The sequence below is a fragment of the Talpa europaea genome (assembly GCF_964194135.1).
Source record: "Talpa europaea genome assembly, chromosome: 5".
Classification (NCBI taxonomy): Eukaryota; Metazoa; Chordata; class Mammalia; order Eulipotyphla; family Talpidae; genus Talpa; species Talpa europaea.
The window spans coordinates 58007336-58021222 of NC_140071.1; the positions used below are offsets into that span (position 1 = coordinate 58007336).

General features: G+C 33.6%; 1 protein-coding gene across 2 annotated transcripts in view; it reads left to right on the top strand.

Moving 5' to 3' along the window:
- Positions 1–13887, top strand: part of ERCC8 (ERCC excision repair 8, CSA ubiquitin ligase complex subunit) — a gene marked incomplete at its 3' end in the record, with an annotated part of 37055 nt that overhangs the window by 8432 nt on the left and 14736 nt on the right. Inside the window, exons 3-6 of one of the 2 annotated variants that reach the window (XM_084233223.1) lie at positions 3495–3596; positions 7519–7642; positions 11836–11917; positions 12956–13024. In XM_084233223.1, coding sequence (XP_084089349.1) covers positions 3496–3596; positions 7519–7642; positions 11836–11917; positions 12956–13024 — 376 coding nt within the window. In that variant the 5' untranslated portion in view covers position 3495. Of the gene's footprint in view, positions 1–3494; positions 3597–7518; positions 7643–11835; positions 11926–12955; positions 13025–13887 lie in introns of both variants that reach the window. The other variant, XM_084233224.1, reaches the window with a different exon arrangement.

Below are 13887 nucleotides of genomic sequence, written 5' to 3' on the forward strand. Positions count from 1 at the left end.
GCCATGGGCATTTGCTTATAAAATAATACAGGCATGATCAGCAAGGGATAGCTGATTTCTTTTGTTCTTGGTTGCTGATAGAAAAAATATTCAGTGCTCCAGTCAGCCATTTGAGATAGTGATCAGTTGTTTGACCTGTGAAGTACCTGAATCCAGTAGGCTACCAATTAGCAGAGTCACTGAGAACTGTGGGAAATTGGAAGTTATATGTGGCTGACGTGTGGGAAATTCAGGCTGAGGATTCTCACTGTAGTGGTTTCCCCCTTTATTGCATGGTAAAATTTACAACTATTTATTCATTTTCAGCTAAGACTTTTATTTTGCACTAACTGCAGCAAAGAGAGAAATAAAGAGTAAAATGTATGTTTAATGGAAAATCAATTCACGTATAACTTGTGCAAAATACTTCTTAGTTTTTACCAGTCACCATGGGATTTGTAGTATTATCACTGAAAGCCAGAATACACAAATCTGATAAACATTTATTCCCAAAGTTAGGAGTTATTTGAAGAATTCTTTCTGAAAATAACATTTTAACAGGTATAACTGCATAAAGTACATTTGCATATCACTATGAAATTTGAATTTTCTTTATATATATTCTAAACTCTCCCAATTTATATTCATTCATCTTTAATACCAGATTTTCTTGTCCATATAAAAACATGAAGCTTTATCTCTTATCTGTTTGCTTTATTAGCAGAATAATAATGTCATAGTGAAATAATGCCAGTGCCATCAGATACTTTTAAGTACAAAATCAACTAATTTCCATAAAGTCTCAATTTTTTCACCCAGTTAGTGGATCAAAGAAAAGTGAAAGTCATTCTTTTAAAAAAAGATGAAACATCTGACATTCTTATAAATACCATTTATATTTTGTTAAAAAATTTAACTTTGAAAATTATTGTTTTTTGCATTAATAATATATGTAGTACCATGATTAAGGGGAAAAAACATATTTCACAAAAGTGAAATATGAAGCAAAATTGTATTTGGATTTGGTTGTTTTGTTCATGTAACTCAGCTATATCCAAACAAGCTGCAGCATTTTATCAACCAAAGTAAAAGTTGTAGTTATTAAAATTTACAAATATATCTGTAGATACACAATTAGAGTAACTACAAAATTTTTGTAATGATGCTAACATTAAATATTAAAAAAACTTCAGCATGATATTGCTGTCTTTCTTTATTGCCCATCATCAGTTGGATTTTAGAACTGTTTGCGTAAACAACTTTGAACAACTGCTTTTAAATTAACCTAATTGATTTACAAATTGGTATTGAATTCTTCTTAAAACAAGTCTATGAATCACAGCTACTTGGACATGCTTTTTAGTTCAGGAACCCTTTGTAGCTGGCTTACAAGATAAGGAGTTGTAGTAGAATGAAAATCTACTATCCCACAGAGTTTAGATGAGTTGATATACTTTTGTAGCAAGACTTTCTCAATGAAGAAAAGTATGTTCATTTCTGATACAAGCTCCTTTAAAGTACAAGGTACTTTAAATAGCAAAGAGGCTAAAGATGGCAAAATTTAAAAAATCAGTGTATAACACTTAATAAGTATAGGTCATGAAGTTTCCCCACCAGCCAGAAAATTTAGTCAGTGGAAAAAAACCATTAAAAACTATATGATCTGTGTGGTATCAGCATCTTTACCAGAAGCAGTCAAAGCAATGGGGCATCTGATTGACCTAAAAATCTAAAGTAACTGACAGTTAGTTGAAAGATCAGCAAGCCAGTTTGTATACAGAATCTGAAATTGGGAGAGCATAGCATATTCCAGTTATTTGAGGAGTCTACAGCAAAACATGAAAGGACTGAAGTAGTCTGCGTCCTGTATTCTCTCCAGCTGAGCTAAAATCCCCTACAGGATAGAATTTTACACTGAAGAAAACTTGAAATATAATCCAAACTGAACAGTATAGGGACAATAGGAACAAAGGGAAAAGATAGCCCAGGTAAACGTGAAAGTTGTGCAAAACAAAGAAATTTCTGAAAGTCACCACATTTTGAACATATTACCAAAAAAAAGGATGTTCTAAAGTTGTAAAATTTTAAATATCCCAAACCAAGCTTCTCTCCTAAAACTTATAGAAAATTAATTTCACAGAAAAATGGATAAGAGTAAAATTATAGTAAAATTCCATATTAACTGATAAGAAGATACAATGAAAAAAATATATGAAAGAATAACATCAATTGGAATTAGAAAACCTCAGAAATGAAAAGATCGTACTGAAGAATTAGAAATAAGAAAATATGTCAAAAGTGAAGACCAAAGCATAAGGAACACAAGCAAATAATATAAGAGGTTAATGCCTTAAAAATAGAAAATGGAAAGGAGATAAATGTGAAAATCAAAGAGAAACAAAAGAAAAGGATCAAGAAATGGTATATATGTATGCAAAAAAGATCTAGCAAATATAATAGGTGCTCCCAGAGAAGAAACCAAAAGGAAGAAAACTGATAAATATTAAAACTATAATCCAAGAAAACTTCCCTAGAGTAAATAAGCTCTGAAACATATGTATATAAAGAAAACCATGTTGGGACTTTATGCCCAAAGAAATGTGAGTTTTTGTCTAAGTTGTTCAAGGAAATAAAATGTAACTTAAGGATTTTACATCCAGCTACAATGACTTCAAATAGCAAAGATCAGACAAATTGCCAATAACATACAAGAATTCAGGGGATATTGTTCTCAATAACCCTTAGGAATCTACCAGAAAATAAAATCAAAGAACCAAAATGAACAAGAGGGTTAACATGAAGATTGATGGTGAACAATAATATTAGCAAATAGCAATACCTTATATGGATGTATAAGTTTGAAGGTCTGTCTTTCCTACTGTATTGTATGCTCTAGGAAGACAGGAACCATGCCATTATTATTCATAGCTGTATTAGCAGAGTGCCTAGTATGTTGTAGGTGCTCCATTTTTAAATAAGTATATACATAATAGATAGTAACCTTTTTGCCAGGATAGTATGAAAGACAAGGACACTTTGCATTTAACTTTTATCTTTATATGAATTTTATGATTTAGGTGATAATGTTCCCCATTTCACAACTGTTGGAAAGTTTGGAGAGGTAAAAAAACCTGCCCAGGGGTCAGAGCGTGAGTGTCAGTAATAGCTGGTCTGTCCAATTCCATTTTCATTTAGCATGGTTAAAATTAGTACATTTAAAATAACTTTGTAGTATTTTACTTTATTAAGAAATGTCTTTTGCTACCTTGTTTCTACTGTACTTTCTTTTTGGGGGTCATGAAAATAAATTTTATATTATCACAGATTGAATGTATTCATTCTTATATATCTGTCAGATTAAGAAATTTTAGTTGTTAGAAGTCTATAAATGAAGAATGACTTTGTGTTTGTGGGCATATTAATTGGGTGTTTGCAGATCATTAATTTTCAGAAATATGTAATTACCAATAAATGGATTACATAAAATGATAAATTAATGTGAACTTTTTTATCAGTATGTTGTCAGGTGGTTCAGATGGTGTGATTGTACTTTATGATCTTGAGAACTCCAGCAGACAACCTTATTACACATGTAAAGCAGTGTGTTCCGTTGGCAGGTGTGTATTAAGAATCTAATTCATGAATTTATAAACAGTTAAGTAAGTTTTGCATTCAGTGCAAAACATGAGAATTGCAGTCATGTGAATATGTGAAGCAAACTGTTCAAATGATATGTTTTATTTATATGTTTTTATATTCCTTGAAATTCTTTTGAAAATAAGTGAAATTCAGGTATAGCTGCTTTTAACTTGTGATTTTCCCAAAACAACTTTGGTATTGCTTTTCAAAAGGATTTTATTTTTAAATGTTTAATTTTATTCTACACCTGCTTGGTACACCACGTAACTGTGGTTTTTAATACCACTTATCGGCTTTGCTATGACTCTTTTAGTAATTATAAACACGAGTTATATTTTTCAACTGATATTAACAGAACAAAAACATTAATGACTAGAAACAGTAAATGTGCTGGCAGACCCTCACCAAACAGACACTGTGTGCGCACAAATCCCCTTTTTACTTCTCTTCTTAAAGTTGCCAAACTTAAAAACATATTTTTAGGGCCTCCCTGGTGGTGCAGCGGTTGAGCGCTGGATTGCGAGGCTGCCGGCGACCTCTGCAGCGCCGGTTCGATCCCCGGCTGCTCCCCGGCCACCGGAGGAGGGTCCCACATGGCGCGCAGACCTCTCCTGCCGCCCGCTGCTCCCCTCAGCAGTGTGCTTCGGTCCTTCTGCCTGCTCTGTTCCCCGCTCTGGCTCTGGTGAATTCTCTCACCCTCCCGCGCTTCTGACTGTACCCAGTGCATGTATAAACAAAACAAACAAACAAACAAATAAATAAAACATGCCTCTATTAAAAAAAAAACATTTTTATTTGTCCTAAGTTTTCTGACTGTTCTTTATTAGCTTCCAGCCTTATGAGAATTTCTTTTAACTCTCTAATGAAATATCTTTGTGACTTTGTTATAACTTATTCATAATGGTCATTTAATTCTTTCTCATCACCTATATTTGATCAGATATTGAGCAGAACTTTGAATTAACAGACAGAATGGGTGTTGAGGAAATTCTTTCAAGAGAAAAAATGTCGAACAGTAGTAACACCAGCAACCACTCTGTGTCAGGCTGTTCTCAAAGCACAAAATAGGTGTATAAGCCCATGAAATACTTGTGAGGAGATTTATGATTGTTTCTTGGCTCTAACACTTCACTTTGGAAATACAGATTTCAGAAACTAATTCTCTGAGCTTCAGATTATTTGTCTCAGAGATAATTACATTCACCCTGCCATTCTTAGCAGCTTTCTGTGAGAATTAAATGAGATATCTTTTAAAAAGCACATTGAAAAGTGTAAAATTACCATGTAAATGAAAAAAAGTGTAATTTTAAGGAAACTTGATCCAAATAAAATAACACCTCAAATACTCTGGAAGTGGGTTTATATACTCTTCACCATTACCAAAAAAACAAAAACAAAAATCTAATTTCTAAAGTGGAAGATAGTTATATTAGCTAATTTAATTCACTTTTATTTTATCTTGGCTGACATTTTATCATTAAGTTTAATTTGCTATATGGCAAATTCCTATTTTCATATTTACCATGAGCTCTGTGACTTTATTCCATGAAGGGCTATGATCTGCTTTGCTATATAAAGTCAAATAAATGCTTATTGTGTGTCAATCTTTTGATTTACTGTGACTTTCTTCTTGGATTCAAAATCTGTCTTTAAAATCTTGAACTTATAAATCTTGAAATTATAAATGCACATATACATATATAAGCATTTTTATAAATAAAGTAACATTTTTACATTCAAACACTTTATAATCTAGTTTTAAAATTGGCATCAAATTAATGTGACTTGACTATCCAGTTTTGGGTTTTTTTGGCTTTACATGAAATGTTCTTGATCACCAAAGAGATTCTACTCCTCTACCAAAAATTCTTACTAATGTAATAAGAATAATAGAATATATATAGTAAGAGAATAATGTGATATTTTGTCCTATGTTTTTAAATTTAAAATATAAATGACCTTTTTATTTGTGATTCCTGTATTAAAGATATATTTTATTCAGGCTGTAAAATCTCTATATAAGTCCAGATTCGTAGGTACAAATAGAAACTTCTGCTTACCTTAACAGAAATTTATTGGAAGGATATTTAGTATCACGTAACTAATAGGAAGGTGGGAAAATCAAATGTAAAAAAAAAATGAGCTGAAAGCCAATAAAATACAGTCAAGGTCACATCGCAGAAGCAATTTAGACTGAATCTGCTACATGTCACCTACACAGACTCAACTTCACAGCTATAAATAATTGCTAACTGTCCCAGGGGTTTACATCACTAGCTTGAGTTTTAGAGTCCCAGGCAAGATTGATGAATCCCAGGATGTATTTCCATGCCCTTGATGCCAAGGGGAAGGGAAAGAGATGTGTGGAGTCCTTTGTTTTATGTAACATAGGGCACGACCCTGCCTTTTAGTAAAACAAAGAGGATTTGCCTCAAAAAGCAGTTGAGCACAGTGGACACTGCAGTCCACTCACTTGGCTGTCCAACATCCATATATAACTTTCTTCCCACACTTACCCTTTTTTGATAAAAATTAGTTCTGGCCTAACCTAATGCAGATACCACAATACAACCAAAAATGTAATCATCATTCCCTTCCTTTTGGGTGATGAGCATAAGTTTGTTTTGTTACATCTAGTTGCAGTTTAAGATAATGTCCATTTTTACACTAGTTTTATGTGATCCTATATCAGTATTATGCAATCTGTGGTTAATAATTTCATAGTTAACCTTTATAAATAATGGAGGTAAGCTCTAGAGGAAAGAAGGGAAATTAGTTAAAATAATGAATATATACATGACAGGAAAAAAGGAAATGTGGGTAGATACTATAGTTCTTTTATGTTTTGCAGCTGTCTCAAGGCCAGAACTGACACTTAAGGCTTTCCTTCTTCATGTTCTTAATCCTTCAGGTAGCACCACAGTGTTCAAGCTCCTTTACCCACTATCATGATCCAAACCTTTACCTTAAGAAATCAGAACTCATGATAGTCCTTTCTGTATAACATTGTAATAGTCTTCTGTAAACTTTTGCTTATTTTATTATGAAAAATTTGTAACATAAATAAAAGTATAATGGACTATGTACCCATCACCCAGCTTCAACAACTTTCATTATAAACAATCTTATTTTATATCTCTACTTCCACCCACTCTAAAGCTTAATTTGAAGCAAATCCCAGAAATATATTTTATTCACAGATACCTGTTTATCTCTAAAAAAGACTTTTTATAAGCATAACTATAGTACCATCATCTCACATACACTGTAATTCCTGTTATTATATATCTAGTCAGTATTCACATTTCCTAATTATCTTATAAGTGTTTCTTACCAGCAAGTTTGTTGGAATTAGGAGTCACTAAAGTGACACATACACTGTGTTAATTTACTGTTCAGAGTATGCATCCCCTTCACATTGTGATGCCATAACTGAGTCTCCAACAAGATCATGATCCTACTGGTGATAGGTAGGATTGACGAAGCGATATTGGGTAGGATACCATGGAGGTGTGTGAGGCACTTAATAATTACAAAAAGGATAGTGCTGATACCATGACATTTGGCAAAAACAAATCCAAAACAAGAAGAGGTATCTCCGCCAGTAAGGAAACATCCCTGCCCCTCCCATGAAGGAGTCCAGGATAGCTGGCTGAACCCTCCAGGCTGTGGTTCAGAAACAGGAAGTCTCACATTTTATGAGTCTTGGTATGAAGCCAGAATCTACATACAATTATAAAAACCTAAAACTTGAGGCACCTAGACATTCTCAGTCTTTCCCTGAACAGCTAGGACCACAAGGTTTGACCATATCTGAGGCTGCTACTTGTTAATAATACAGTATCAGTTTGTAAATTCACTTAAGTCAGTTATCTCTAAATTTGGATTGCTATTTTGTAGGAGCCATCCTGATGTTCACAAATATAGTGTGGAGACTGTACAATGGTATCCTCATGACACTGGCATGTTTATTTCAAGTTCATTTGATAAAACTCTGAAAGTATGGGATACAAATACGTTACAAGTAAGTACATAAAAACTTTTCCAGATCATTCTGGAGGATAAGGAGAATTTAATCCTTAACCATCCTGCTAAGATGTCATGTGTGTTAGAGATAAAAGCAATATAGTGATTTAGGAGAACGAGACTACATGTGTTCATATGTTGGCTCTGCTGCTGACAGACTAGTGACATTGGGCAAGTGTCTAAAGCTCTCTGTGTTCCAACTTTCTCCTCATAAATGAGGGTAGTGATTATACCTTACAGAATGGTTGTGAGGGTTAAACAAATCAATATGTGTCAAGTACTCAGAACATGCCTAGCATATAGTAAATGTTTAAAAGCCATTAGCTGTTCATACTGTCTTTATTATTTGAAAACTATTGTGGTTTAGTGGTCAAAGGAATACATTCCTTTGCCTACTGAAAAATCCTGTTGCCTACTGACCTAAAAACCTAAAGGAAGAGAAGGTTATTAATATTATAGTACAGTTAAAGGTAGAGAGTAGAAAATAATTTTAAGGTATTTGGTTAAATTTATACTTCTATGGCTAATCTTTTCCCTGAACTGTAGTCCCATATTTCTCTACCTGTCGGCAGAACCTCTCTTCCTTGAATGTAGAGTCATCTCTTCAAACTTAACATGTTCCAAACTGACTGAACACGATCACTCCTCACATCCATTGTGAGAATTGCTCCAGCTGAGCAATTCTTCCTTCAGATACTCATATTTGTTTTATATTTCTCTCACCGCCATAGTACAGCTAGACTACTACTTACATTTTCTTTTCTTCCCATATTTTCCACTGAGTTTTATCCAAAAATTAATCTTATTATAAAGTGGTTTAATTGTGTCTATGGCCAAACCCTCTAGTGACTCCCATTATCTAAATTTAGCCTGGGTTTCTAAATTTTCCATAACCTCACCCCTTCAACCTTAGTCTCTACCCTTTTTTAACATAAATGATTTGCTGCCATTAAGTTCATATTTTGCCTTCTGATCACATCTTGATTGTATTGTTTGTACCAGCTTGTATCCATTCCCAATGCAATTTATCCCTTTTCTAGTGCATTTAGAAACTGGAAATTTATACCCTTTGACCAACATCTTCTCATTTCCTCCACCCCGTCCCTACCCTCTAGCCCTTGGTAACCACCACTTTATTCTGTTTCATAAGTTTGGCTTTTTAAGGTGATTTGTAAGTGAAATCATAGGGCATTTGTCTTTCTCTAACCTGTTTCACTTGGCACAAAGCTTTCATGGTCCATCCATGTTGTCACAATGATAGGGTTTCCATCTTTCTAAATGCTGAATAATATCCCATTGTATTGAAGATACTACTATATCATTATTTCTTCATTTATTATGGACTATTAGGTTGTTTCCATGACTTGACTATTGTGAATAATGCTGCAGGGAACAGAGTATAGCTATCTCTTTGAGACAGTGATTTCATTTCCTTAAGACACATACCCAGAATTGGAGATGGTAGAGCCTATGGCAGTTCTATGTTTAGTTTTTTTAAGAACCTCCATACTGTTTCCGTGGTGATTGCACTAATTTATATTCCCAACAATAGTCACAAGGGTTCCCTTTCTCCACATCCTCACCAATACTTCTTATCTTTTTGATAAACATTCTTAACAGGTGTGAGGTAATATCTCATGGTTTGGGTTTGCATTTCCCAGGTGATTACTGATGTTGAGCATCTTTTCATGAATTTGTCGGCCATTTCTGTGTCTTATTTGGAAAAGAAATGTCTAACCAGTTCCTCTGTCCATTTTTTAAATCAGATTGTGTATTTTGGCCATCCCTGGTGATGCCGGCGTTAAAGTCTTAGCACTATCAAGCTATCACCAGCCACTGTGGCATGAGTTCGATCCCCAGGCAAGGAGTTAATCCACATGGCACAGCAGACCTCTCCTGTCTCACCCGCTGCTCCCCACAGCAGTGTATTTCAGTAGATCCACCTGTTTGGCTTCCCACTCTGTCTCTGGTGAATCCTCTTACCCCACCCTCACCTCTGGCCTAGACCCCAGTTATTGTATGCATAAATAAATAAAATAAATTTTTTTAAAAAAAGATTGTGTATTTTGATGCAGATTTTAATATAGATTCCTCTATAAAAACATTTGTTTTTTTGCTGTTGAGTGGTATGAATTCTTTATGTATTTTGGATGTTACCCTCTAATCAGATACTTGATTTTCAGCTATTTTCTCCCATTTGATAGGCGGCCTTTTCATTTTGTTGGTGGTTACCTTTGCTGTGTAGAAGCTTTTCAGTTTAATGTAGTCAATTTGTTTGTTTTTGCTTTGTTACCTTTGCTTTTGGTATCAAATCCTAACAAATCATCACCAATACCAAAATCAAGAACCTTACCATACCATATGTTTTCTTCTAGTCTTATGGTTTCAGGTTTTGCATTTAAGACTTTAATCCATTTTATTTTTGTGTATGATGTAGGATAGTGATCCAGTGTCATTTTTTTGGCTATGGCTGTCCAGTTTTATTTTGAAGAGATTATCCTTTCCCTATTGTATATTCTTTTTTTAAAAAAAAAAAAAAGATTTATTTATTTATGCTTACAAGAACTGGGGTACAGGCCAGAGATGTGGGAGGGGGTCGTGGTGAGAGGATTCACCAGAGACAAAAGTGGGAAACAGAACAGGCAGACTGACTGAATTACATTGCTGAGGGGAGCAGTGGGCGAGACAGGAGAGGTCTGCACCATCTGGGTAGCTCCCTGGCCGGGTATCGAACTTGTGCTGCAATGGCTGCTCATAGCTTCATAGGTTGTGTCCACCAAGGAGGCCCTATTGTATATTCTTGACTGTTGTCATAAATCGATTAACCATATATAACTGGGCTTATTTCTGGGCACTCTATTATATTTCATTCCTGTCTTTGCCTGTTTTTATGCCAAAAGAATGCTACTTTTGACTGCTGTAGCATCACTAAAAAAGAAGTTTCAAGTGTGATACCTCCATCCTTGTTTTTTCTCCAGATTACTTTAACTATTCAGTTACTGTGGTTCCATACAAATTTGGGGGGTGTTTGTTTAAAAAATTGACAGTCTTACTTTTTTACAGCATAGAGACAGATTCTTTCCTTAAATTATACCAGCTTCAAACTTTTCTTCTGCAACTTCTTCACTTCTCTCAGTCTTCACAGCATTGAAGAGCATTAGGATCTTGCTGTAGATTAGACTTTGGCTTAAGGGAATGTTGTAGCTGTTTTGATTTTCTATCCAGACCACTAAAACTTTCTCAATATTAACAGTAAGGCTGTTTCTCTTTTTTATTATTTGTGTTTACTGGAGTAGTCCTTTTAATTTCCTTCAATAATTTTTCCTTTGCATTCACAACTGGCTGTTTGACATAGAACTTGGTGATGACAAATGTGTCCTGGGTGTGGTAGCTAAGATGTAGGAGTCTGAGAGGCAGAATATTGGCTGAATCATCTATGTAGATGCTACAGGCTTGAGAATGGAATAGAAAGGAAAATGGTAAGCACTTATCAGGCACTTATCTTTTCTTAGTTTCTGGGACTTATTAATGAAAGACTATTTTTCCCCCACAATATTATAGATAATAGGATTTTTAATTATCAAGTTTTTTAATGGTTACAAAAGAAGTGATGCATACACACAATGGTATACTACTCAGCCCAAAAAAAAATAAGGTGAAATTTTTCCAGTTGTGGCAACATGGATGGAATTGGAGGGGATTGATGCTAAGTAAAATAAATGAGGGGAAAGACAAACACCAGATGATGCACTCACATCTGGATTATACAGGAACAAAGCAAAGGAACAGATGAAATCAAACTAAAATAAACCCATGGAGTCTAACTGAAGAGCTGAGGCCACAAGAAGGGGGAGAAGAGTTGGGAGAACAGGATAGAGTCCCCACTGGACTGTGGTGGAAGGTTATTGGTACTTTGGTGGTAGGAGTGCTGTGCTAACATACACTTGAAGTGGTGTGACTTCTTATATCTGTTCTGAAACACAGACAGAATAGTGAACCAATGTTATATCAATAAAAATAAAAAACTTACCAGGTTCTTGAAGATGTTATATTCCTATGTTTAAGTTAAGCAGGCAAATTGCTAGCAATCAATTAAAAATTGCTGACCATTGAAAATAAGTAAACAGAAAATTTTTTGCTCTTGTGATTATAATTAGAACTTACACTTTGAAAATATCTTTTGATTGTCAGACTGCAGATGTATTTAATTTTGAAGAAACAGTTTATAGTCATCATATGTCTCCCGTTGCCACCAAGCACTGTTTGGTAGCAGGTTTGTACGTGTATTGTTTTGTTTGAAACTTTGAAAATGTTCTCCTTTTTAACAACTACTTAGTTTTGATATAGGCATTTTAATCCAGATGAAGATCACAATTTTTTTTTAAATAAGTATATGCTACTGTTTATATCTAGTTTGACAGGTACCGTGTGAATTAGGCACTGTTCTAGTGGCTAAATTCAAAGATTTCTATCCCCTAAACACTTACTTGGAAACCACCAAAGTTTCAAAGATTTTACATTAATAAAATTTCACATCTTTTTCAATTGGACATAATAAAACAAGAAAATATTTCCTTTCTCTAAGATTGTATGATTCAAATTAAACACCCATTTATATGAAAACACCCGCAACAAAAGTTTTCATGTATGAGGGAGAAAACATGTTTTTCGGGTATCAGGTCTCTGTGGTGCCATTATATTTGTGACACTGTGGCACTACATGAATCTTCACCTCCAGATATCACTTAGTTGTCTCCTCTATAAAGAAAATCTGGACACTAAATTGGATTTAAGGTCCATTCAGTCTGTGTCCAGAGTTTCTATGAATCTATAACTAGTGATTATTAAATATATTATTAACTTGAAAGTATATTATTAACGTGAAAATAGTAAGCTATTAAAATAAAATGATTTGACATGATAAAATAGAACAGAATTGTACACATGTTGTAGCAATACAAATTTCCTGGGTTTGATATTGAATTATATAACTAACACATAACCTTTGGGAAGTCCGGGTGAAGGGAAATAGAGCCTTCTATGCTATCTTTGCAACTTCCTATATATCTATAATTATTTCTAAATTAAATACGAAAAGCCAATACTTTTCTTAATACTGTAGTCACAACTAAGATAATTTTGTAATTATAAGCAATAAAAACAATTTGCTGTATTTTTATCATTTATATGCTTCTGTTTAGATACAATGAAAATGTCATAATTCAAAATGAAAATTTCTAGTTTCCTTTTGATGATGATTTGTAATAAAACTATCCTAAACCATTTTTTTTGTTTGTTTTATTTTTAACAGTTGGTACTAGAGAGCCCAAAGTACAACTTTGTGACTTAAAGTCTGGATCCTGTTCCCACATTCTACAGGGTATTTTTTTATTTGAAACAACAAGTACTTTGAGTAAACCATTCAATAAAAAGAAACATTACTAACAATGTATTCTTTGTAAGAGACGTGACTGATGTATTTTGTGCTAGTTGTTAAAAGTCAACAGGGAAATAAAGATCCTTCTGTGTATTATTCTTATAAAACTGAACTATTGAGGATACATTTATATGAACAATGGCCATAAGGGAAGCTCAAAGGATATGGAAGGTCTAACTCAAAACCTGTTTTTTTTTTTTTACATTTTAAAACATAAACTACTTATGAAATTTACATTAGTACTTGTTTCATGAGCATTGTTTAATTTTGTTCTGTCAGAGTAAGCATTCTTAATTCTTAGATCTTTTTATTCTCAATAGAGATAGTTGAGAATAATATTGAAATGTTACTGTTTGTTATAGGTATATTCATTTAATTATCTTTGCTACTTTTTTAAAATCAGTATTGCGTCCCTTAATTCTAAGCAATGTAAGATGGGATTTAATTCAGAAATGTGCATTTTTACTCAGCTCTAAGAAATATAATATTCCAAGAAAATTTGGTGAGATGGACAGTATTTATTTTACATTATCATGAATTTCTATTAATATAAGCGGGGTAGATAAAAATATCTGATTTGAATAATTTAATTAGCTAAAGTTAACTATAAAGCTGAAATCATTTACCCTATGAAGTTATTACCTGTGCTTTCTAAGAAAAAAAGTTGTTATACAAATGCCTTTTTCCAGTCATGAACTAAAATTTTTTTTTCTTTTATAACTTTCTGAAAATTCAGTAGACATTTTTATTCTTTAGGATATTTTGTATGGTTAGTGGCAGTGGCCTTTGTTGTAGAGATAAGTCAG